This window comes from Oncorhynchus gorbuscha, unplaced genomic scaffold (assembly GCF_021184085.1).
Source record: "Oncorhynchus gorbuscha isolate QuinsamMale2020 ecotype Even-year unplaced genomic scaffold, OgorEven_v1.0 Un_scaffold_1866, whole genome shotgun sequence".
In the NCBI taxonomy this organism is placed as follows: domain Eukaryota; kingdom Metazoa; phylum Chordata; class Actinopteri; order Salmoniformes; family Salmonidae; genus Oncorhynchus; species Oncorhynchus gorbuscha.
In genome coordinates this window covers 35,001-62,500 of record NW_025744940.1, presented here as the reverse complement: position 1 = coordinate 62,500, position 27,500 = coordinate 35,001, and the positions used below count along the sequence as shown (strand labels likewise).

General features: G+C 43.6%; 1 protein-coding gene across 1 annotated transcript in view; it reads right to left on the bottom strand.

Annotated features, from left to right (window-relative positions):
• LOC124017330 (voltage-dependent P/Q-type calcium channel subunit alpha-1A-like) overlaps positions 1-27,500 on the bottom strand; it is a gene marked incomplete at both ends in the record, with an annotated part of 87,810 nt that overhangs the window by 39,783 nt on the left and 20,527 nt on the right. Inside the window, 17 exon segments of the mRNA XM_046332585.1 lie at positions 1-45; positions 358-662; positions 1,539-1,677; positions 1,780-1,969; positions 1,971-2,099; positions 7,293-7,449; positions 8,667-8,720; positions 13,479-13,585; positions 14,318-14,385; positions 14,688-14,805; positions 15,847-15,919; positions 16,502-16,622; positions 16,625-16,632; positions 17,315-17,427; positions 20,410-20,522; positions 21,260-21,454; positions 23,959-24,027. The exon segment at positions 1-45 is cut by the window's left edge and continues 94 nt beyond it. Of these exon segments, the coding sequence (XP_046188541.1) occupies positions 1-45; positions 358-662; positions 1,539-1,677; positions 1,780-1,969; positions 1,971-2,099; positions 7,293-7,449; positions 8,667-8,720; positions 13,479-13,585; positions 14,318-14,385; positions 14,688-14,805; positions 15,847-15,919; positions 16,502-16,622; positions 16,625-16,632; positions 17,315-17,427; positions 20,410-20,522; positions 21,260-21,454; positions 23,959-24,027 (2,004 nt within the window).

The following is a 27,500-nucleotide window of genomic DNA, read 5'->3' as shown; positions in this document are numbered from 1 at the left end:
TCTCCTCATCCTTCTTTTTCTGGTCTGTGTTAGCATTCTTGTTCACTGAGATGAAGAGAGGAAAATAGGAGAGAGCGAGAGAGAGAGAGATGAAGAGAGAGAGAGAGAGAGTTGAAGAGAGTCAAGAGAGAGTGTCAAAGTATTAGAATGATCCAAAATAGTACATTCACCACCCATACATAAACTCACACACACACACACACACACACACACACACACACACACACACACACACACACACACACACACACACACACACACACACACACACACACACACACACACACACACACACACACACACACACACACACACACACACACACCACACCGTCTTCCCCCACACACACCCACCCACCTTGCAGGATGGCATTGGTGGAGGGATATGGATAGACAGGAGGCATCATATCCACGACCGTATGAGCCGGCTTGGCCATACTGGTCAGAATTAGACTGTCCATACTATGGTGGTGTGTGTCTGCTGTCACACTGCGGTTCAGGAGGTTATTCACAAGGTCAGGGTGGTCTGGGGGCAGCGGGTGGAGGGTGTGGTCGTGTAGTTTGCTGTTGTTGAGTAGGTTGTCTAGGTCTTCCCTGTACTGACTGTCCTGTCTGAGGATGGGCCGTGCGGTGGAGAGGTTGGGGCCACTGCAGTGGTGGTCTCTGATGGAGGGATGGGGGGTGGGCGGAGAGGGAGGGAGAGGGAAAGAGAGGAAGAGTGAGAGGGGGTAGAGTTTGGGGGAGGCAGGTGCAAGGACAGTGACATCTTGAAAAAACATAGTTACTATGCTGCTCATTTAATGACATACAGTACAGGACACTGGCTTCGACAAATCAATAGCAATCTACACCACCGTTTAAAAGTTTGGGGTCACTTAGAAATGAATGAAACAAAAAAAAGTTCATTAAAATAACATCAAATTGATCAGAAATACAGTGTAGACATTGTTAATGTTGGAAAAGGCAGAATATCTACATAGGCGTACAGACAATGGACAATGACTCAAAGCACAGCTCCAAACTATGCAATAACTATTTAGGGAAGAAGCAGTCAGCTGGTATCCTGTCTATAATGGAGTGGCCAGCACAGTCACCGGATCTCAACCCTATTGAGCTGTTGTGGGAGCAGCTTGACCGTATGGTACGTAAGAAGTGCCCATCAAGCCAATCCAACTTGTGGGAGGTGCTTCAGGAAGCATGAGGTGAAATCTCTTCAGATTATCTCAGCAAATTGACAACTAGAATGCCAAAGGTCTGCAAGGCTGTAATTGCTGCAAATTGAGGATTCTTTTATTATATTATTGAAGGACACAATTATTATCTCAATTAAAAATAATTATTTAAAACCTTGTCAATGTCTTGACTATATGTCCTATTCATTTTGCACCTCATTTCCTGTATGTTGTCATGGAAACCAGGACATTTGTAAGTGACCCCAACCTTTTGAACGGTAGTGTACAACACTTTGATCCCCAAAGGAAACATCAGGTTTGATATTGACAGATTCAGACACAGACACACGGATCCTCTGTCACTCACTTTCTAACTCGATGCTGTCGGCTCCTCTCTCCATGCCGATGACGCCTCGGCCTCCTCCCCTCCGTCTCTACCTCACCCCCCTCCCCTACCACTACCCCTTCTGTCCCCTTACACTTATGCCTTCTCCCTCCCTCCTCCCCCTCCCTCCTAACCCTCCTGTGCCTCCTCTTCTCATCCCCCACTCCTCCCTCGCTATAATGCGGTGACACACTCCTCCCCTCCTTCCCTTCTTTATGCCTACATCTCCTTCCATGGTCCCTTCTTTCTTCAATACCCTCCAGCGTCTGCAGGGACAATCTGCTCCCCCCGTGCCCCAGACGGGCTTCTCTCTCTGGGCCACTACCTCCCCTTGGTTGACCCCCCCTGTTCCTCTGATGGTAGCAGGCCTGGCGTCTGATGTATTCTTCAGCCCTCTGCTGGCCCAGAGGTGTCCTGCGGGTCTAGAGGGGGCTCTCCGGGCCGGGTCTTGTTGGTGTTGTTGTTGCGGTTGTCCTGGGGGTTGACCACCAGCGGACGGTCCAGGTGGGTCTTCATGTCCCCAGCACGATGGGGGTACGACACCTGGGGAGGGAGGGGGTTAAGGATGGTAATGATGTTATCTTCAGAAACGGGATCAATAAGTTACTTTATATAGGCAAACAACAAGGCAATAAGTTACTTTATAAAGGCAAACAACAAGGCAATAAGTTACTTTATAAAGGCAAACAACAAGGCAATAAGTTACTTTATAAAGGCAAACAACAAGGCAATAAGTTACTTTATAAAGGCAAACAACAAGGGCAGAATCCAAACACGTGGACCTCAAGTTAAGATTCTTCCATAAATAAAGAAAACCCTACATTTATTCTCTTCTAACTCAAATCCTTTCTCCTTTCCTGAGCCCTACTCCTAGAACCAGAGATATACAGAGTTTAGCAAACAGTCCGCCATTTTGTCACCAACGGTTCTAATTGTGGATGTAACTAGTGGGACATTTTTGGCACCAATAGCTACCAGTAATTTACCAAAGTTACCGGAATCGTCTGTAATTTTGGTAATTAACAGGTAAGCTATGACAATCTATGGTAACTTTGGTCATTCAGAGGTGAATAACGTAATAAAACATTTATTCACATATTGTCCATAAGTTTCTAGTGGATAGACCATATGGTTCAAGAGAAAATAGCCTAGTTAATGGAAAAAGCATTTAATCAACAACGGCGTTATTTTCAATTAACTCTGCAACTCTTCCAACTGTTGACTTCTTTCACACCAGCCCCCAGTTTGGAACATTTACAACGTTGACACAGTAGAATAAATAAACGTGTAAAGAAATAATGAAATGATATATTATGCTGAAACTCATATTAAACACCAGTGGTATTCACTAAGTTGATTCTTTATTTTTAGGACAATGTCTTACAGTTTAGTCATTCTATTTTTTATTTTCAAATCATCTTATTTGATTATTCAATATATTTTACATGTGATAAGGTCACACAGAAATTCTGGTAGTTTACCGGCAAAATTCCAAAGTTCCAGTAATATATCCTCCCTTTGCAACCATAGGCACCAACATGGGGTCCATTATAAACCATAGGCACCAACATGGGGTTCCATTATAAACCATAGGCACCAACATGGGGGTCCATTATAAACCATGGGGTTCATTATAAACCATAGGCACCAACATGGGGTCCATTATAAACCATAGGCACCAACATGGGGTCCATTATAAAACATGGGGTCCATTATAAACCATAGGCACCAACATGGCACCAAGGCACCAACATGGGGTCCATTATAAACCATAGGCACCAACATGGGGTCCATTATAAACCATAGGCACCAACACGGTGTCCATTATAAACCATAGGCACCAACATGGGGTCCATTATAAACCATAGGTGTCCATTATAAACCATAGGCACCAACACCATTATAAACCATAGTGTCCATTATAAACCATAGGCACCAACATGGGGTCCATTATAAACCATAGGCACCAACATGGGGTCCATTATAAACCATAGGCACCAACATGGGGTCCATTATAAACCATAGGCACCAACATGGTGTCCATTATAAACCATAGGCACCAACATGGGGTCCATTATAAACCATAGGCACCAACAGGGTCCATTATAAACCATAGGCACCAACATGGGGTCCATTATAAACCATAGGCACCAACACCATTATAAACCATAGGCACCAACATGGGGTCCATGTCCATTATAAACCATAGGCACCAACATCGGCACCAACATGTCCATTATAAACCATAGGCACCAACATGGGGTCCATTATAAACCATAGGCACCAACATATTATAAACCATAGGCACCAACATGTCCATTATAAACCATTATAAAACCATAGGTACCAATATGGTGTCCATTATAAACCATAGGCACCAACATGGGGTTCATTATAAACCATAGGCACCATTATGGGGTTCATTATAAACCATATGGCACCAACATGGTGTCCATTATAAACCATAGGCACCAACATGGTGTCCATTATAAACCATAGGCACCAACATGGGGTCCATTATAAACCATAGGCACCAATATGGTGCTCATTATAAACCATAGGCACCAACATGGGGTCCATTATAAACCATAGGCACCAACATGGTGTCCATTATAAACCATAGGCACCAACATAGTGTCCATTATAAACCATAAAGGTAAAGGGGGGATACCTAGTCAGTTGTACAACTGGATGCATTCAACTGAAATGTGTCTTCCGCATTTAACCCAACCCCTCTGAATCAGAGGTACCAATATGGGGTTCATTATAAACCATAGGTACCATTATAAACCATAGGGGTTCATTATAAACCATAGGTACCAACATTATAAACCATAGGTGTTGTTCATTATAAACCATAGGTACCAATATGGTGTTCATTATAAACCATAGGTACCAATATGGGGTTCATTATAAACCATAGGTGTTCATTATAAACCATAGGTACCAATATGGGGTTCATTATAAACCATAGGTACCAACATGGTGTTCATTATAAACCATAGGTACCAATATGGGGTTCATTATAAACCATAGGTACCAACATGGTGTTCATTATAAACCATAGGTACCAATATGGGGTTCATTATAACCAAGGCACCAATATGGGGTTCATTATAAACCATAGGTACCAATATGGGGTTCATTATAAACCATATGCACCAATATGGGGTTCATTATAAACCATAGGCACCAATATGGGGTTCATTATAAACCATAGGCACCAATATGGGGTTCATTATAAACCATAGGTACCAATATGGGGTTCATTATAAACCATATGCACCAATATGGTGTTCATTATAAACCATAGGTACCAACATGGGGTTCATTATAAACCATAGGCACCAACATGGGGTTCATTATAAACCATAGGTACCAACATGGTGTTCATTATAAACCATAGGTACCAATATGGGGTTCATTATAAACCATAGGTACCAATATGGGGTTCATTATAAACCATAGGTACCAACATGGGGTTCATTATAAACCATAGGTACCAACATGGGGTTCATTATAAACCATATGCACCAATATGGGGTTCATTATAAACCATAGGTACCAATATGGGGTTCATTATAAACCATAGGCACCAATACAGCGACCATTATGAACCATAATTCTCAGGTTTGCTGAACTACTATATATATACACACAGTTGACTCCTGGTGATTGCAAATGCCAAGAGTGTGGAAAGCTGTCATCAAGGCAAAGGGTGGCTATTTGAAGAATCTCAAATATGAAATATATTTTGATTAGTTTAACACTTTTTTGGTTACAACATGATTCCATATGTGATATTTCATAGTGTTGATGTCTTCACTATTATTCTACAATGTAAAAATAAAGAAAAACCCTTGAAGGAGTAGGTATTCTAAAACCTTTGACTTGTACTGTATATACACAGTATAAGTTTATCTGCGGCTCTATGGGTAACATATTACACTACAGTGTTGTTATTACTGTGTAATCATTCAGTACAGTACTACAATCATAGTGACTATTTTCTACACTACATTTACACTGTAGGATTAGTTACTGTTGAAGTTACACTGTACTGACATGCATAACTAGACAGTAAAAAAGGACTGTGAAGTGTCTCAGTTTTATTGTCTCTCTCACCTCTCACTCCTCTTCTCCCCTGACCTCCCAGTGTTCTGTATCTCTCACCTCTCCCTCCTCTTCTCCCCTGACCTTCCAGTGTTCTGTCTCTCACCTCTCCCTCCTCTTCTCCCCTGTCCTCCCAGTGTTCTGTATCTCTCACCTCTCCCTCCTATTCTCCCCTGACCTCCCAGTGTTCTGTATCTCTCACCTCTCCCTCCTCTTCTCCCCTGACCTTCCAGTGTTCTGTCTCTCACCTCTCCCTCCTCTTCTCCCCTGACCTTTCAGTGTTCTCTGTCTCTCACCTCTCCCTCCTCTTCTCCCCTGACCTTCCAGTGTTCTGTGTCTCTCACCTCTCCCTCCTCTTCTCCCCTGACCTTCCAGTGTTCTGTGTCTCTCACCTCTCCCTCCTCTTCTCCCCTGACCTTCCAGTGTTCTGTATCTCTCCCTCCTCTTCCCCCTGACCTTCCAGTGTTCTGTGTCTCTCACCTCTCCCTCCTCTTCCCCCCTGACCTTCCAGTGTTCTGTGTCTCTCACCTCTCCCTCCTCTTCTCCCCTAACCTTCCAGTGTTCTGTCTCTCTCACCTCTCCCTCCTCTTCTCCCCTGACCTTCTAGTGTTCTGTGTCTCTCACCTCTCCCTCCCCTTCTCCCCTGACCTTCCAGTGTTCTGTGTCTCTCACCTCTCCCTCCTCTTCTCCCCTGACCTTCCAGTGTTCTGTATCTCCCTCCTCTTCTCCCCTGACCTTCCAGTGTTCTGTGTCTCTCACCTCTCCCTCCTCTTCTCCCCTGACCTTCCAGTGTTCTGTATCTCTCCCTCCTCTTCCCCCCGACCTTCCAGTGTTCCCCCCTGACCTTCCAGTGTTCTGTGTCTCTCACCTCTCCCTCCTCTTCTCCCCTGACCTTCCAGTGTTCTGTCTCTCTCACCTCTCCCTCCTCTTCTCCCCTGACCTTCTAGTGTTCTGTGTCTCTCACCTCTCCCTCCCCTTCTCCCCTGACCTTCCAGTGTTCTGTGTCTCTCACCTCTCCCTCCTCTTCTCCCCTGACCTTCCAGTGTTCTGTATCTCTCCCTCCTCTTCTCCCCTGACCTTCCAGTGTTCTGTGTCTCTCACCTCTCCCTCCCCCTCTCCTCTGACCTTCCAGTGTTCTGTGTCTCTCACCTCTCCCTCCCCTTCTCCCCTGACCTTCCAGTGTTCTGTGTCTCTCACCTCTCCCCCTCCCCTCTCCTCTGACCTTCCAGTGTTCTGTGTCTCTCACCTCTCCCTCCTCTTCTCCCCTGACCTTCCAGTGTTCCGTCTCTCACCTCTCCCTCCCCTCTCCCCTGACCTTCCAGTGTTCCGTCTCTCACCTCTCCCTCCCCCTCTCCCCTGTACTTCCAGTGTTCTGTGTCTCTCACCTCTCCCTCCCCCTCTCCCCTGACCTTCCAGTGTTCTGTGTCTCTCACCTCTCCCTCCCCCTCTCCCCTGACCTTCCAGTGTTCTGTGTCTCTCACCTCTCCCTCCCCCTCTCCCCTGACCTTCCAGTCCTCCGTGTCTCTCACCTCTCCCTCCCCCTCTCCCCTGACCTTCCAGTCCTCCGTGTCTCTCACCTCTCCCTCCCTCTCCCCTGACCTTCCAGTCCTCCGTGTCTCTCACCTCTCCTTCCCCCTCTCCCCTGACCTTCCAGTCCTCCGTGTCCATCTCGTTGTACAGGGCCTCTCTGCTGGTCATCAGGTTCTGTCTCCTTATCTCACTGGTCCTCTGTTCCCACACGGATTTACCACCAGCCTTATTATTCTTCTGCTGCTCCTTACTGTGGGGAGAGAAAACAAGAAAGAAAATAAGGAAGAAAGAAAGAAAGAGAGAGAGAGAGGAAGTGTAGAAGAAGAAGATACGGAGAGGAAGATAGGCATAAGAAAGAAGAGAGGAGAAGGGGATCAGTTGTGAATGTTTCTAGACGAGATAGAAGAGATAACTAGATGTTTTTTTTCTCCCAGCCCCTCTAAGCGATGATGTCATAGACCCAACAGCAGACAGACAGCCAGTGAGAAGAGTCCTTGTAGCCCACATAGGAATACACTGCAGAGGTTGCTGTGATGATGATTACGATGATGATGGTGGTGAAGATGATTATGATGGAAGTGCCAAAACATCGACAGATACCTCAAATTAAGGTCGTTTTTACACATAAATTGTTTATTACAAGATTTTGTTGAATAAGCCTTTTTGTTTGTTGAATTTTTAACCACATTATTTTACAAACATTATATCAACAAAATCTCAAACAGTTTGTTTCAATGTATACAAACGATTCCCTTCTTGCGAGACAAAGACAGAGACAAAGACAGAGACGAAGACATAGCCATGGACTTTTGAGAAGGTAGGGGGGTGAAATGTGTTACAGCCTTCAGCCCCCCCCCCCAACTGCACCCCCACCCCCCCTCCCAAATGACCCCTCCTGTACTTCCCCTCGAGTACCTCACTAACACCTCTTACCTACAACCATTCAGATATTTCAGATCATTCTAGACGTGAATGATGACAAAGCCTCATAGAAAAGAATGGTCAGTTTTCAATTCAAATATGACATTTCAATTCATCCTTTTGAATCTACTGAATTGAAAGTGGAATTGACCCCAACAACCCCAGCTAGCCAGCTTATCACACCTACTAACAAAATGACAGCCAGCCAGAGGTGAACAAACAAACACCAAAACAAGGATCAGGAATTAGGATTGGCAAAACACAAAAACGTTCCCAAAGTTCCCAGGTTTTCCAGAAATCCCAACTGGAATATTCCAACTGGAAATGTTCAAATATATGTATGTTTTACCCCCGGAGGTTTTTAGAATGTTGCAACCCTAAATCATGAAACAGCACGGAAAGACAGACTGAAAAAAAAACAAAAGAACGACACAAACTTCAAAAATAAAGGAAAAACAACATCACAAAAGGATGGATGAGGAAAAGATCAAATAAAAAGTCCAAAAGAAAAAAGTCAAGTGTAAAATGAGATAAAGGAGTAAATACCAGTCAAGCACATTCCCTGTGGCATCGATACGCTCAGTTTTTATTACTGTCACTCTGAAGAGGAGACAAGGAGGGAGGGAGCGACACAGCCGACATAAAAACAACGCCGCCACAACCTTCCTCCCACCGCTTCTACCGTACACAACGTTTATATACAACCTCCTCGCAACATTTCCTTTTTTTTCTTTCTGTCTACAACGTCAGAGTGTTGTTAGTGTCATGAGAAATAGGGGTGTTAGGAAGGTGAATCGGATAAAAACAATGTCCTCCCTCCACCTCTACTATATACAACATTCACAAGAGTGAAAGAGTGAGTCCTGGCAGTTCGTGTAAGAAGATGTGGTAAACCTTCTCAGAACATTTACAGAACCTTCCGACAACCTTTAGACAACGTTTAGAAGAGTGAGTTAGTGTGTTCGTGTAGGAAGAAGGGGGAGGGTTGGTTTGGAGGAGGGTTAGTTACCGGTAGGTGGGGTGTATAAAAACAGCGTTGCTACAACCTTCCCATGTTTAAATAACCTTTAGACAACGTTTAGAAGAGTGAGTTAGTGTGAGGAGGGTTAGTTACCGGTAGGTGGGGTGTATAAAAACAGTGTTGCTATAACCTTCCCATGTTTAAATAACCTTTAGACAACGTTTAGAAGAGTGAGTTAGTGTGAGGAGGGTTAGTTACCGGTAGGTGGGGTGTATAAAAACAGTGTTGCTATAACCTTCCCATGTTTAAATAACCTTTAGACAACGTTTAGAAGAGACTAGGGTTGTCATGACACCAGTCTCACAAGAAAACACAACATAAAGCTTCAAACCAAACTACATTTTATTAGTCACATGCGCCGAATACAACAGTGAAATGCTTACTTACAAGCCCCTAACCAACAATGCAGTTAAAAAATATGAATAAGAATAATAAATAAAAGTTACAAGTAGTTAAAGAGCAGTATGCAGGGGCACTGGTTAGTCAAGGTAATTTTTCCTTTATTTAACTAAGCAAGTCAGTTAAGAATAAATACTTATTTTTAATGACGTCCTAGGAACAGTGGGTTAACTGCCTTGTTCAGGGGCAGAATCCCCAGCTCGGGGATTAGATCTTGCAACCTTTCGGTTACAAGTCCAACGATCTAACCACTAGGCTACCTGCCGCCCCATATGTACATGTAGGTAGAGTGACTATGCATAGGTAATAACAGAGAGTAGCAGTGGTGTAAATGGACAGCCCCGTTGATGAGAATGGGGGGCGTGCTCAGTCCTCCATTCCTGTAGTCCACAGTATCTCCTTTGTCTTGATCACGTTGAGGGAGAGGTTGTTGCCCTGGCACCACACGGCCAGGTCTCTGACCTCCTCCCTATAGGCTGTCTCATTGTTGTTGGTGATCTACCACTGTTGTGCATCTGCAAACTTAATGATGGTGTTGGAGTCGTGCCTGGCCATGCAGTCATGAGTGAACAGGGAGTACAGGAGTGGGCTGAGCACGCACCCTGAGGGGCCCCAGTGTTGAGGACCAGTGTGGCGGATGTATTGTTGCCTACCCTCACCATCTGGGGTGGCCCGTCAGGAAGTCCAGGATCAAGTTGCAAAAGGGAGGTGTTTAGTTCCAGGGTCCTTAGCTTAGTGATGAGCTTCGTGGGCACTATGGTGTTGAACGCTGAGCTGTAGTCAATGAATAGCATTCACACATATGTGTTCTTTTTGTCCAGGTGGGAAAGGGCAGTGTGGAGTGAAATAGAGATTGCATAATCTCTGGATCTGTTGGGGTGGTATGCACATTGGAGTAGGTTTAGACTGTCTGGGATTATGGCGTTGATGTGAGCACTTCATGGCTACAGAGTGCTACGGGTCAGGAGTCATTTAGGCAGATTACCTTAGTGTTCTTGGGCACATGGACTATGGTGTTCGGCTTAAAATATTTTGTTATTATAGACTCGGACAGGGAGAGTTTGAAAATGTCAGTAAAGACACTTGCCAGTTGGTCAGCGCATGCTCGTAGTACACATCCTGGTAATCTGTCTGGCCCTGCAGCCTTGTGAATGTTGACCTGTTTAAAGGTCTTAATCACGTTGGCTGCGGGGGGCATGATCACACAGTCGTCCAGAACAGCTGGTGCTCTCATGCATGTTTCAGTGTTATTTCCCTCGAAGCGATCATTGAAGTAGTTTAGCTAGTCTGGTAGGCTTGTGTTACTGGACAGCTCTAGGCTGTGCTTCCCTTTGTAGTCTGTAATGGTTTTCAAACCCTGCCACATCCAACGAGCATCGGAGCCAGTGTAGTACGTCCTGTATTGACACTTTGCTTATTGGATGGTTCGTCGGGGTGCATAGCGGGAATTCTTATAAGCTTCCGGGTTAGAGTCCCGTTCCTTGAAAGCGGCAGCTTTAGCCTTTAGCTCCGTGCGGATGTTGCCTGTAATCCATGGCTTCTGGTTGGGGTATGTACGTACGGTCACTGTGGGGACGACGTCATCGATACACTTATTGATGAAGCCCGTGACTGATGTGGTCTACTCCTCAATGCCATCGGAGGAATCCCGGAATGTGTTCCAGTCTGTGGAGCAAAACAGTCCAATAGCATCTGCTTCATCTGACCACTTTTTTATAGACCGAGTCACTGGTGCTTCCTGCTTAGATTTTTGCTCGTAAGCAGGAATCAGGAGGATAGAATTCTGGTCAGATTTGCCAAATTGAGGGAGAGCTTTGTACGCATCTCTGTGTGTGGAGTAAAGGTGGTCTAGAGTTGTCTTTCCTCTGGTTGCACGTTTAACATCTCTGTGTGTGGAGTAAAGGTGGTCTAGAGTTGTCTTTCCTCTGGTTGCACGTTTAACATGCGGATAGAAATTTGGTAAAACAAATGTAAGTTTCTCCTGTTGGAAAGAAACAGCGTTATGATGTCACCCAGAGTCACATGTTTCTATTTCAAGCTATAACACACTATATTTTACAGGACCAAAGAGTTTAGTCTGCTGTCTGATTTCCTTCCTGCCGTGGAAAATCAGGTGTCGTAGTATGGCGATACTGGTCCTATGACAACATTTAGAAGAGCGTTTGGAGGGGTTTGGTTGTTGGAGTAATGTGTTTGTGCCTCTGTTTAAATCACCACCACCAAGTCAAAGGCATTAGCATCTGATATATGGCACCTTGAATGTGTGTGTCTACAGTATTGTTAATGTATAGCAGGGAAATGTACACACACTCTCGCTCCTCCGTCCCATCCCCTACGTCCTCTAAGACATGACTAAACCTATTGTTCTCCGTGTAAAAAACCACTAAGACAGGCGCAGAGTACCGGGTAAGGACTTTTTATAAAGGCCTGGAGGGGCTTATGTCAAATCTGCTTCTCCTTGCAGAAACAGCAGACAATGGAACACACACACACACACACACACACACACACACACACACACACACACACACACACACACACACACACACACACACACACACACACACACACACACACACACACACACACACACACACACACACACACACACACACACACACACACACACACACACACACAAGGGCACATCAAACATTTCAAAGGGCCACAGAATTTCAGTAGAAACTATTTCCTTTTCCTGTCACTGTCTTTGATGATAAGAAGATGCCATTCTTCTGGCTGTAGTCTGTCTTTGCCCGCTAGCGTTGCCGCGTAGCCACTTAGCTCGTTTCCATTGACTCTGAATGGAATTAGGGTGGAATTACGTCTTAGTGCTACGTCTCACTCACTGTCAAATTCGATGATGCTTCGTACGTTTTTTAATAGGACCTTGCCACTCCTCGAAGCTCAAATGAGTATATTTAACTATGCTTCCTTCTCATAACTAGTATAGTGTATTTAACTATGCTTCCTTCTCATAACTAGTATAGTGTATTTAACTATGCTTCCTTCTCATAACTAGTATAGTGTATTTAACCTCCTTCTCATAATTACTGTAGTGTATTTAACCTTGTACCTCTCTCGATGATGACTGTGATTAAAGTTGAAGAAGCCTAGGTCAGTGGCTACGGAGATTTAGGTCGAGTGGGAGATGGAGTGAGCGTCAGATTGAGTCTTGAAGTGTGTGTTGGTCGGATTGAGTAGAGTGTTGGAGTGTACATTAGACTGAGTACTGATGTACTGTGTGTGTGTGTGTGTGTGTGTGTGTGTGTGTGTGTGTGTGTGTGTGTGTGTGTGTGTGTGTGTGTGTGTGTGTGTGTGTGTGTGTGTGTGTGTGTGTGTGTGTGTGTGTGTGTGTGTGTGTGTGTGTGTGTGTGTGTGTGTGTGTGTGTGTGTGTGTGTCTTACCAGTGTATCAGTATATTTGCTTTCATATGTGACACAACTGAAATAACCACAGATCTAGCAACAGACAGATAGATATAATATAGATAGAATATAGATAGAATATGGATAGATATATCTATATAATATAGATAGAATATAGACAGATAGAATATATATAGATGATAAAGTATAGATATATAGATAGATAGATAGATAGATAGATAGATAGATAGATAGATAGATAGATAGAAATAATATATATAGATAGATGGATAGAATATAGATAGATAGAATATAGATAGAATATAGATAAATAAATAGATGATAGATATAGATAGATAGAATATAGATAAATAAAGACAGACAGATAGATAGACAGACAGACAGACAGACAGACAGACAGACAGACAGACAGACAGACAGACAGACAGACAGACAGACAGACAGACAGACAGACAGACAGACAGACAGACAGACAGACAGACAGACAGACAGACAGACAGACAGATAGATAGATAGATAGATAGATAGATAGATAGATACTCTACTCACGCAGCGATGGAGAGGTTAGCGGCAGACAGAGGACTAACTTCAGCCACCTCCTTGGCCTTCTGCAGGGTTGTCTTGGCATTAGCTGCCTCTTCTTGCTCCTCCTCATCCTGGAGGGAGGGAAATAAATGGAGAGAGATAAAAGAGAGAGAGAGAGAGAGAGAGAGAGAGAGAGAGAGAGAGAGAGAGAGGGGGAGAGAGCGAGAGAGAAATAGAGAAAGAGAGAAAGATAAAGAAAGTGAGAGAGAGAAAGCGAGAAGAAAAGAAAGAGCGGGAGAGAGAAAGAGTCGAGAGAGAGAAAGAGAGAGCATTAGCCATATTAAATAGACCTTATTCAGTCTGTGTGTTCTATCATTGACAGCTAGTGGGGTGTCGAACATTAGTCAATTAACAATGTCTGAATAAGGTCTATCGCCTGGTCCAGTCAGTGGTAGGCAGGCTCAGTAGAAGAGTAAAACAGTACAGTATAATTCACAAAATTCCCTAGTTTTCCAGAAATACTTGTTGAAAGTTCCTGGAATTAGGAGAGCATAAGCAGGAAATCCAGGAATCCTGGAAAACCCTGGGAATTTGGGGAAAGTTACCAGAATTGTGCAACTAGGATCAGCTTGCCATCCCCAAATCCTAACGCAAAACTGACCCAAGATCAGCATAGAGTATAAGGATAACTTCACCCATACAGTCATAGCCAGGTTATGTACAGTCATAGCCAGGTTATGTACAGTTATAGCCAGGTTATGTACAGTCATAGCCAGGTTATGTACAGTTATAGCCAGGTTATGTACAGTTCTCGAAAGGTTATAACCAGGTGAGGTAAAGTAAGGTATAATGTGGTCCAGTACCTTGGTCAACTCCTGAGCATTGGCCAGATTGTCCACAGCGATAGCTAAGAACACATTCAGCAGGGTGTCTGAGAGCAGAAGGGTTAAGGAACTGAAAAGACCAACTCAGAAACATTGTGACACAAGCCATGACATTCTGATGAGTATCTCTTCCCTCTGTTTGTGTTCCTCTAGAATGTCTGTACGTGTGTTCTTACGTGCCACATTACACACACACACCATAGAGAGACTTCAACTGTGCTGTGTGTGTTTGTGTAATGCATTTATATGTGTGTGTGTGTGGTGCGTGTGTGTATGCATTTATATGTGTCTCTGTGTGTATGTGTGTGTTTATGTGTGTATCAGCATAGAGCCGTGGTCATCAGGATACAGTTGCCGAAGAGTGTGAGCACTATGAAGAAGACGGAGTAGGCCATTCCACTGTTTACTCCTCCCTGAGACTTGATCCCATCATACATCACCATGTTCCAGTCTTCACCCGTCAGGATCTGAACACACACACACACACACACACACACACACACACACACACACACACACACACACACACACACACACACACACACACACACACACACACACACACACACACACACACACACACACACACACACACACACACACACACACACACACACACACACGCACGCACACATGCGCGCACACACACACACACACACACACACACACACACACACACACACACACACACACACACACACACACACACACACACACACACACACACACACACACACACACACACACACACACACACACACACACACACACACACACACGCACACAGATCATCATACATGACACGCATCATAATCTGCACAGTTTCCATGGCACAGTAAAACACTAGTGTTGAGCCATTTGCATGTGCGCACACTCACGGGAGAAAAATACAAGATGTTACTACACACTTAATCAACGCACAAAGCGTGTTCACACAACATGAGTCAAGCTAGTCAGAGAAACCCAATAGGATAACTAAATACAATAAGAAGCAAGTCCTACGAGTCAGAGGCTGGAGCAGCCAATCAAATCTAGAAACAGGACGTGAACACAATGACCAGAGTGCTGTACTACCGTGGCAAAAGCACAGAGAGCTAGACAGGTGTTTGGTATGAGACAGAACCTACAGCATGGGCCCTCTCACATCCCCCTGTGGGATCCCAATCCTGGAGTGTTTGGTACCCCGTTTGTAGCTGTAGCGAATCGTGGCCCTGCGTGAGTAGCGGTTCTGAGATGCAGGACCAGTGGACCTACCAGGTATTGTAATGCGGCAGCGCGAGTCACGTGGAATTTCTCTGCCTGATGTAAACCGGCTCGCTGACGTCATGACAAAGGTACATGTTTCTAATCGCGCCCTCAAACGGTTCTTTTCAGGTCTTGGCAAAGCAAAACATATTATGTAGAATTCTCACAAACGCGCCAGGAACCGAACCAGGAAACCAAACCAGGTAACCAAATTTCACATGTGAAAACGCCCTGTATCACCAAAGAATGGTCCAATGTCTAACCTGAAATACTGTCATTATAGCTGCAGGAAAGGTGTCAAAGTTGGTGGCCGGTGTGCCACCTTCAAAGTTGAACCTGGGAGGGAGAAAGAGAGAAGGAGGGAGAGGGACAAAGGGAGAGAGAGGAGCGAGCGAGAGAGAAGTGCAAGAAATTATGATATATCATGGATACGTCCGGACAGATCCACACAGAAGGAAGTCCATTGTGAGTTGACAGTTCCTCAAGTCTCTCTCTCCACGCCATGAAGTCCATCATCAGTTTATGCGTGTGTGTGTATTACATTTGACATTTCAGTCATTTAACAGACATTCTTATCCAGAGCAACTTACAGGAGCAATTAGGGTTAAGTGCCTTACTCAAGGGAACATCAACATATTTTTCACCTAGTCTGCCTGGGGATTCGAACCAGCGACCTTTGGGTTACTGGCCCCATGTCTACCTGTCTCCCATTGTCTATGTATGTGTGTGTGTGTGGGTGTGTACGTAACAGCCCTTGGATTCCTGCATGTATATGTGTGTGTGTGTGTGTGTCAGCGTGCACGTGAACCTGTGTGTATGTATGTGTACGTAACAGCCCGTGGATTCCTGCATGTATATGCGTGTGTGTGTGTCAGAGTGCGTGTGAACCTGTGTGTGTGTATGTGTGTGTGTACTGACTGTCCACCGAAGAGCTGCATGCCCAAAAGGGCAAAGACGACAATGAAGAGGAAGAGGAGGAAGAGCAAACTGATGATGGACTTCATAGAGTTGAGTAATGATACCACCAAGTTACGTAGAGGGCCCAGTACCTAGGGAGAGAGGGATGAGGAGAGAGGATGAGAAAGAGGGGGAGGGAGAAGAGAGAAAGAGAGAGAGAGAGAGAGAGAGAGAGAGAGAGAGAGAGAGAGAGAGAGAGAGAGAGAGAGAGAGAGAGAGAGAGAGAGAGAGAGAGAGAGAGAGAGAGAGAGAGAGAGAGAGAGAGGGGAGAGAGAAAGAAGGGGGGAAAGAGAGAGAGAGAGAGAGAGAGAGAGAGAGAGAGAGAGAGAGAGAGAGAGAGAGAGAGAGAGAGAGAGAGAGAGAGAGAGAGAGAGAGAGGAGGGAGAGAGAGAGAGGGAGAGAGAGAGAGAGAGAGAGAAAGAGGGGTGAGAGAGAGAGAAGGAAGGAAAGAAGAAAAAGAAAGGGAGAAGGGGAAGAGAGAGGTTAGTGGACAGGCATAAAAAAAAATCAAGACATCAAAACCACTTTTTTGTCAAATTGGCTGGATCAGAGAAAGAGAAGAATGCAAGGGAGGAAGAGAGACAAAGGCAGACAGCAGTGATGGCCGACTGGAACATAAAAACATAGAGAAAATGACAAAGTCAGAAGAAGAGAGAAAAAGAGAAAAGGATGGAAAAAGGCTGATGATGCAACGAGCCTGTAGCAGTGGTGAAACACAGAATCCCTTGGTGACTGAAGAGGCCAAACAACCCTGCGTGTGTGTGTGAGACTCACTTGGTGACTTTGAAGATCCTGAGCAGTCGGAGGGCTCTTAACACACTGATGCCAAACGATGTCCCTGGCTTAATGACCGCGTATATCACCTCAAATATACTGCCCACGATCACCTAACACACACACACACACACACACACACACACACACACACACACACACACACACACACACACACACACACACACACACACACACACACACACACACACACACACACACACACACACACACACACACACACACACACACACACACACACACACACACATTAGAACACTGTTTCTGAATGACTGGTTCTGAATGATAAAAACAAAAATGTATCGTCACTTCATAGTCAAAATAGTTCAGCTAGTGCATTGGTGGTATAGTAGTAGTATAGTAGTAGTATACTGGTGGTATAGTAGTAGTATAGTAGTAATATGACAGTAGTATACTGGTGGCATAGTAGTAGTATAGTAGTAGTATACTGGTGGTATAGTCGTAGTATAGTAGTAATATGACAGTAGTATACTGGTGGTATAGTAGTAGTATAGTAGTAATATGACAGTAGTATACTGGTGGCATAGTAGTAGTATAGTAGCAATATGACAGTAGCATACTGGTGGTATAGTAGTAGTATAGTAGTAGTATACTGGTGGTATAGTAGTAGTATAATGGTGGTATAGTAGTAGCATAGTAGTAGTATAGTAGTGAAATACTGGTGGTATAGTAGTAGTATAGTAGTAATATGTCAGTAGTATACTGGTGGTATAGTAGTAGTATGCTGGTGGTATAGTAGTAGTATAGTAGTAGTATATTAGTGGTATAGTAATAGTATGCTGGTGGTAGAGTAGTAGTATAGCAGTAGTATATTAGTGGTATAGTAGTAGTATGCTGGTGGTAGAGTAGTAGTAAAGTAATAGTATACTGGTGGTATAGTAGTAGTATAGTAGTAGTATAGTAGTATTATAGTAGTATACTGGTGGTATAGTAGTAATATGACAGTAGTATACTGGTGGTATAGTAGTATTATAGTAGTAATATGACAGTAGTATACTGATGGTATAGTAGTAGTATAGTAGTGGTGTACTGGTGGTATAGTAGTAGTATATTGGTAGTATACGTGCGGTATAGTAGTAGTATACTGGTGGTATAGTAGTAGAATAGTAGCAGTATATTAGTAGTATGCTGGTGGTATAGTGGTAGTATAGTAGTATTATACTGGTGGTATAGTACTAGTACAGTAGTAGTATACTGGTGGTATAGTAGTAGTATATTAGTAGTATACTGGTGGTATAGTAGCAGTATAGTAGTAATATGGCAGTAGTATACTGGTGGTATAGCAGCAGTATACTGGTGGTATAGTAGTAGTATAGTAGTAGTATACTGCTGGTATAGTAGTAGTATAGTAGTAATATGACAGTAGTATACTGGTGGTATAGTAGTAGTATAGTAGTAGTAGTATACTGGTGGTATAGTAGTAGTATAGTAGTAGTATACCGATGGTATAGTAGTAGTATAGTTGTAGTATATTGGTGGTATAGTGGTAGTATAGCAGTAGTATAGTAGTGGTATAGTAGTAGTAGTAGTATGTTGGTGGTATAGTAGTAGTATAGTAGTATACTGGTGGTATAGTAGTATAGTAGTAATATGACAGTAGTATACTGGTGGTATAGTAGTATTATAGTAGTAATATGACAGTAGTATACTGATGGTATAGTAGTAGTATAGTAGTAATATGGTAGTAGTGTACTGGTGGTATAGTAGTAGTATATTAGTAGTATACTGGTGGTATAGTAGTAGCATAGTAGTAATATGGCAGTAGTATACTGATGGTATAGTAGTAATATAGTAGTAGTATTCTGGTGGTATAGTAGTAGTATAGTAGTAATATGACAGTAGTATACTGGTTGTATAGTAGTAGTATAGTAGTAATATGGTAGTAGTATACTGGTGGTATAGTAGTAGTATAGTAGTAGTATACTGGTGGTATAGTAGCAGTATAGTAGTAATATGACAGTAGTATACTGGCGGTATAGTAGTAGTATACTGGTGGTATAGTGGTAGTATAGTAGTAGTATACTGGTGGTATAGTAGTAGTATAGTAGTAACATACTGGTGGTATAGTAGTAGTATAGTGGTAGTATGCATGCGGCATAGCAGTAGTATAGTAGTAGTATACTGGTGGTATAGTAGTAGTATAGTAGTAGTATATCAGTAGTATGCTGGTGGTATAGTGGTAGTATAGTAGTATTATACTGGTGGTATAGTAGGAGTACAGTAGTAGTATACGGGTGGTATAGTAGTAGTAAATTAGTAAAATGGCAGTAGTATACTGGTGGTATAGTAGTAGTATAGTAGTAGTATACTGGTGGTATAGTAGTAGTATAGTAGTAGTATACTGGTGGTATAGTAGTAGTATAGTAGTAATATGGTAGTAGTATACTGGTGGGATAGTAGTAGTATAGCAGTAGTATACTGGTGGTATAGTAGTAGTATAGTAGTAATATGGTAGTAGTATACTGGTGGGATAGTAGTAGTATAACAGTAGTATACTGGTGGTATAGTAGGAGTATAGTAGTAATGTAGTAGTAGTAATTTAGTAATGTAGTAGTATGGTAGTAGAATAGTAGTAATATGGCAGTAGTATACTGGTGGTATAGTAGTAGTATAGTAGTAATATGACAGTAGTATACTGGTGGTATAGTAGTAGTATAGTAGTAGTATACTGGTGGTATAGTAGTAGAACAGTAGTAATGTAGTAGTAGTAATTTAGTAATGTAGTATTAGTATGGTTGTAGAATAGTAGTAATATAGTAACATAGTTGTATTATGGTAGTAGAACAGTAGTGGTAATATAGTAATACGGTAGTAGTATAGTAGTAGTATAGTAGTAATATAGTAGTAGTATGGTAGTAGTATAGTAGTAATATAGTAGTAATATAATAGTAGTATAGTGGTAGTATAGTGGTAATATATTAGTAGTATACTGGTGTTATAGTAGTAGAATAGTAGTAATATAGTAGATAGTAGTAATATAGTAACAGTATAGTAGTAGTATAGTAGTAAAATAGTAGTAATATAGTAGCAGCAGGAGTAACAGCTCTACTCACAACACAGTCAAAGCAGTTGAAGGAGGAGTTGAAGTAGGGCCTTGTCCCCAAGCCATACATCTTAATACACATCTCTGACATGAACAGACCCAGGAATATAAATTCTGCATAGACTGGAGAGAGAGAGAGAGGGGGAGAGAGGGGGGAGAGAGAAAGAGAGGGGAGAGAGCAAGAGAGAGAGAGGGAGAGAGAGAGAGAGAGAGAGAGAGAGAGAGAGAGAGAGAGAGAGAGAGAGAGAGAGAGAGAGAGAGAGAGAGAGAGAGGAGAGAGAGAGAGAGAGATAGAGGGGGAGATAGAGAGGAGAGAGAGAGAGAGAGAGAGAGAGAGAGAGAGAGAGAGAGAGAGAGAGAGAGAGAGACAGGAAGAAATAAGGGGGATTTAGACGGAGCAAACAAGAAAGTGGGTAGAGAAGGAGGAAGGGAAGAGAGAGAATCAGGTTAGATGACTGGAGATCAATAATGACACTAGCTAGTCTATGATGGCAGACTGCTGTGATGATAACTCTCCATGATTAATAGACTTCATCAGCTAGACATCTTATGGAAATTAGACTGGACACTAGCCATGAATAATCACTTCAGTTCAGGAAGTGTGTGTGAGACTCACAGAAAAAGGCAGACAGCATCTCAGGCCTGGTCATAGTGCAAATTGTGTTGAGGTGAGGTGTGTGTGTGATCATGGAGAGTGTGTGGCTGTGTTTGCATGTGTGTGTGTGTGTGTTTTCATGTGTGTGTGTGTGTGTTTTCATGTGTGTGTGTGTGTGTGTTTTCATGTGTGTGTGTGTGTGTTTTCATGTGTGTGTGTGTGTGTGTTTTCATGTGTGTGTGTGTGTGCATGTAAATCTACTCACAGAGAAAGTCGGAGAGGATCTCAGGTTGTTCATAGTGTACCACCGCCACACACATGGTGTTGAGGCCCACCAGACTCAGGACGGTCCAGTAGAAGGCCTGAGTCTTCACCATCTTACGGATGAAGAACCGGATCCGCCGCTCGTTCCTATTGTAGTTGGACCCATCCTGTAGACCACCTCGGCCAAACGGGTCTCCTAGAAGAAGATGAAGAGTTATAGATCTGTCATAAGCCTGGAAAACAACGTTTGATAAGCGGTAGAGCCGTTCTATCTGTGCTATTTCTATGCTTAGTATTTTTACTTTGGATTTTGTTTGTCATACAGTTGAAGTCAGAAGTTTACATACACTTAGGTTGGAGTCATTAAAACTCATTTCTCAACCACTCCACTTCCCTTGTCTTAATGTACAGTTGAAGTCAGGAGTTTACATACACTTAGGTTGGAGTCATTAAAACTAATTTCTCAACCACTCCACTTCCCTTGTCTTAATGTACAGTTGAAGTCGGAAGTTTACATACACTTAGGTTGGAGTCATTAAAACTCATTTCTCAACCACTCCACTTCCCTTGTCTTAATGTACAGTTGAAGTCGGAAGTTTACATACACTTAGGTTGGAGTCATTAAAACTCATTTCTCAACCACTCCACTTCCCTTGTCTTAATGTACAGTTGAAGTCAGAAGTTTACATACACTTAGGTTGGAGTCATTAAAACTCATTTCTCAACCACTCCACTTCCCTTGTCTTAATGTACAGTTGAAGTCAGAAGTTTACATACACTTAGGTTGGAGTCATTAAAACTCATTTCTCAACCACTCCACAAATTTCTTGTTAACAAACTATAGTTTTGGCAAGTCGGTTAAGACATTTACTTTGTGCATATAGTAGTAGTATACTGGTGGTATAGTAGTAGTATAGTAGTAATATATTAGTAGTATACCGGTGGTATAGTAGTAGTATAGTAGTAATATATTAGTAGTATACTGGTGGTATAGTAGTAGTATAGTAGTAATATATTAGTAGTATACCGGTGGTATAGTAGTAGTATAGTAGTAATATATTAGTAGTATACTGGTGGTATAGTAGTAGTATAGTAATAATATATTAGTAGTATACTGGTGGTATAGTAGTAGTATAGTAGTAGTATACTGGTGGTATAGTAGTAGTATAGTAGTAATATATTAGTAGTATACCGGTGGTATAGTAGTAGTATAGTAGTAATATATTAGTAGTATACTGGTGGTATGGTAGTAGTATAGTAGTAGTATACTGGTGGTATAGTAGTAGTATAGTAGTAATATATTAGTCGTATACTGGTGGTATAGTAGTAGTATAGTAGTAGTATACTGGTGGTATAGTAGTAGTATAGTAGTAATATATTAGTAGTATACCGGTGGTATAGTAGTAGTATAGTAGTAATATATTAGTAGTATACTGGTGGTATAGTAGTAGTATAGTAGTAATATATTAGTAGTATACCGGTGGTATAGTAGTAATATATTAGTAGTATACCGGTGGTATAGTAGTAGTATAGTAGTAATATATTAGTAGTATACTGGTGGTATAGTAGTAGTATAGTAGTAATATATTAGTAGTATACTGGTGGTATAGTAGTAGTATAGTAGTAATGTAGTAGTAGTATACTGGTGGTATAGTTGACCCAAGTTAAACAATTTAAAGGCAATGCTACCAAATACGAATTGAGTGTATGTAAACTTCTGACCCACCAGGAATATGATGAAAGGAATAAAAGCTGAACTAAATCATTCTCTCTACTATTATTCTGACATTTCACATTCTAAAAATAAAGTGGTGATCCTAACTGACCTAAAACTCTCCTTTCTACTAGGATTAAATGTCAGGAAATGTGAAAAACTGAGTTTAAATGTATTTGGCTAATGTGTATTTAAACTTCAGATTTCAACTGTGTTTCAAGTTCATTGAACTTTAGCCCAGCTTTTTTAGTTAAGTTGGAACAACATTTTTGCCAACTTGTCTCGTTGATTTTTGTCCAACTTTAAATGTCAAGTTTACACTTCTACAAAAAGTTGAGTGAACTCAAAAAACTCTATGGAACTAGATACTAACATATCTTGAGTTGGGCCACCTTGATTTAACACTTTTATTATTTCAATGTTTTATGAATATCGCTAGCAGCAACAGAATAAACACATTTTGATTGACATACCTACAGTAGGAAAATATTAGAATATCTTCTTTCTAATTTCTCAACTCCTAACATTGAGTAAATGACTGAAGTCTCTGACATAGACTTTAAAATAGCCCGTATGATGGGGGTCCCTGGGTCACCAGTTGCCTGATCCCTGTTTTACACTGTAATTGCTAACGTATGATGGGGGTCCCTGGGTCACCAGTTGCCTGATCCCTGTTTTACACTGTAATTGCTAACGTATGATGGGGGTCTCTGGGTCACCAGTTGCCTGATCCCTGTTTTACACTGTAATTGCTAACGTATGATGGGGGTCCCTGGGTCACCAGTTGCCTGGTCCCTGTTTTACACTGTAATTGCTAACGTATGATGGGGGTCCCTGGGTCACCAGTTGCCTGATCCCTGTTTTACACTGTAATTGCTAACGTATGATGGGGGTCCCTGGGTCACCAGTTGCCTGGTCCCTGTTTTACACTGTAAAGCTTCTTCATGGTATTATTATGAAGTTATGAATAATTGTGTAATAAAAACCATTAGCTCCACCGTCTTCCCCCTCCTCTGGATTCAGAAGCTCCTTCTTGTTCTTGGTCTTGACGGTACCTGGAGGATATAGAAAGATAGAATGTTCCAATCTTTCTCTCTCTTTCTGACACACTCATTCTCTCTCTCGGTATCACAAACAAGGTTTCCATCCAACCTTTTTATGGCCTGATGGAAACCGAAACATTCTTCGCCAAACTTTCCAAATGTCGACAAAAGAAAATACGCAAGACGAGGTGGGATCTTTTTGTGTCAGTAAAATGAATTATGCGAGAAGCGGAAACCCTTTTATGCGCAAATATTGATCCAATAACCATCATATCGTAAACTTGGAGTCCCGCGATGACATGCTGTGTGGTCCTCCCACTACGACTCGTCAGGAAAGCACACAGTTTATTAGGCTCCAGATGGAAAGACAATGTTGTGAAAGTCACAGGAGGTTCGTATAGCACCTTCATTAGGGAGGACGGGCTCGTTCTAGTGACTGGAGCGGAATTCGTGGAATGGTAACAAATACATCCAACACATGGTTTCCATTGCCATTCCATCTCCTCCTTTCCAGCCATTATTATGAGCTGTTCTGTGGTGAAAGTGCAACGTGATGAGCTTGATGTTCCTTTCCAATAAATATTGAGGGTCTTATTCTGGTGACATGATAATCAATGCTTGGCTGCCATTTGACAAATAAAAATAACCTTGCTCGGTTTTACGGGCTCCCAACCAACTGTGCTATTTAGTTAGTTTTTTCGTGTAACTCATTTGCTACATAACGATGCTGCTACCGTCTCTTATGACCGAAAAGAGCTTCTGGACATCAGAACAGCGTATTACTCACCTCGAACTGGACAAATCCCCATCATCAGCGTGAAGAAAAGATGGAGTAAAGGGGGGGGCTGGGCGCCTTGTAAGAATGGGGGGCTGGGCGCCTTGTAAGAATGGGGGGGGGGCTGGGCGCCTTGTAAGAATGGGGGGGGGGCTGGGCACCTTGTAAGAATGGGGGGGCTGGGCGCCTTGTAAGAATGGGGGGGCTGGGCGCCTTGTAAGAATGGGGGGTGGCTGGGCGCCTTGTAAGAATGAGGGGGGCTGGGCGCCTTGTAAGAATGGGGGTGGGGGGGGGGCTGGGCGCCATGTAAGAATGGGGGGCTGGGCGCCATGTAAGAATGGGGGGGGCTGGGCGCCTTGTAAGAATGGGGGGCTGGGCGCCTTGTAAGAATGGGGGGGGGTGGGGCTGGGCGCCTTGTAAGAATGGGGGGGCTGGGCGCCTTGTAAGAATGGGGGGGCTGGGCGTCTTGTAAGAATGGGGCGGGGGGCTGGGCGCCTTGTAAGAATGGTGGGGTGGGGGCTGGGCGCCTTGTAAGAATGGGGGAGGGGGGGGGCTGGGCGCCTTGTAAGAATGGGGGGGCTGGGCGCCTTGTAAAAATGGGGGGGGCTGGGCGCCTTGTAAGAATGGGGGGGGCTGGGCGCCTTGTAAGAGTGGGGCGGGGGGCTGGGCGCCTTGTAAGAATGGGGGGTGGGGTCTGGGAGCCTTGTAAGAATGGGGGGAGGGGGGGGGGGGGGGCTGGGCGCCTTGTAAGAATGGGGGGGGCTGGGCGCCTTGTAAGAATGGGCGGGGGCTGGGCGCCTTGTAAGAATGGGGCGGGGGGCTGGGCGCCTTGTAAGAATGGGGGGGGGGGCGCCTTGTAAGAATGGGGGGGGGGCTGGGCGCCTTGTAAGAATTCGCAGACTAGTAGGTAAACCACCACTACCCTCCGTATTATTGGCCAACGTCATTGGAAAACAAACTGTACGGTCTACGATTAAGACTTTCCTACCAACGAGACATTAAAAACTGTCATATCTTATGTTTCACCGAGACTTGGCTGAACAAAGACAAGGATAATATAGAGCTGGCTGGCTTCTCCGTGTTTTGGCAGGACAGAGCAGCTACGTCTGGCAAGACGAGGGGCATTTGCCAATAACTGCTGGTGCGCGATGTCTAATATTAAAGAAGTCTCAAGGTATTGCTCGCCTTAGGTTGAATACCTCATGATAAGCTGTAGACCACACTATCTACCAAGAGATTTCTCATCTATATTATTCATATCCGTCTATTTACCACCATAAACTGATGCAATGCTGTAGTGGAGCGTGGCGAGAGTTCCTTGGTGTCCACATCACCAACAAACTAAAATGGTCCATACACACCAAAGAGGCACGACAACACCTTTCCCCCTCAGGAGAAAAGACTTGGCATGGGTCTCCAGATCCTCAAAACGTTCTACAACTCCACCATCGAGAACACCCTGACTGGTTGCATCACCGCCTGGTATGGTAACTGCTCGGCATCTGACCGTAAGGAGCTACAAAGGGTAGTGTGTACGGCCCAGTACATCACTGGGGCCAAGCTTCCTGACATCCAGGACCTCTATACGTTGACTCGGTACCGGAACCCCCTGTGTTAATTTACAAATGACCTTGACTAACCTGTACCCCGCACGTTGACTCGGTACCGGAAACCCCTGTGTTACTTTACAAATGACCTGGACTAACCTGTACCCCCGCACGTTGACTCGGTACCGGAACCCCCTGTGTTACTTTACAAATGACCTGGACTAACCTGTACCCCCGCACGTTGACTCGGTACCAGAACCCCCTGTGTTACTTTACAAATGACCTGGACTAACCTGTACCCCCGCACGTTGACTCGATACCGGAACCCCCTGTGTTACTTTACAAATGACCTGGACTAACCTGTACCCCCGCACGTTGACTCGATACCGGAACCCCCTGTGTTACTTTACAAATGACCTGGACTAACCTGTACCCCCGCACGTTGACTCGGTACCGGAACCCCCTGTGTTACTTTACAAATGACCTGGACTAACCTGTACCCCGCACGTTGACTCGGTACCGGAACCCCCTGTGTTACTTTACAAATGACCTGGACTAACCTGTACCCCCGCACGTTGACTCGGTACCGGAACCCCCTGTGTTACTTTACAAATGACCTGGACTAACCTGTACCCCCGCACGTTGACTCGGTACCAGAACCCCTGTGTTACTTTACAAATGACCTGGACTAACCTGTACCCCCGCACGTTGACTCGGTACCGGAACCCCTGTGTTACTTTACAAATGACCTGGACTAACCTGTACCCCCGCACGTTGACTCGGTACCGGAACCCCTGTGTTACTTTACAAATGACCTGGACTAACCTGTACCCCCGCACGTTGACTCGGTACCAGAACCCCCTGTGTTACTTTACAAATGACCTGGACTAACCTGTACCCCCGCACGTTGACTCGGTACCAGAACCCCCTGTGTTACTTTTTGATTGACTCTATTTTTTAATCTTTAGTTTATTTAGTAAATATTTGATGAACTCTATTTCTTCAACTGCATGGTTAAGGGCTTGTAAGTAAACATCTCACAGTAAGGTCTACCTACACCTGTTGTATTTGGTGCATGTGACAATACCAGAGTGGACACACTCACTATATAACACACATTGTTTTGTGAGAAAACCATCTGTACAGTTGGAAATGCGATGGAA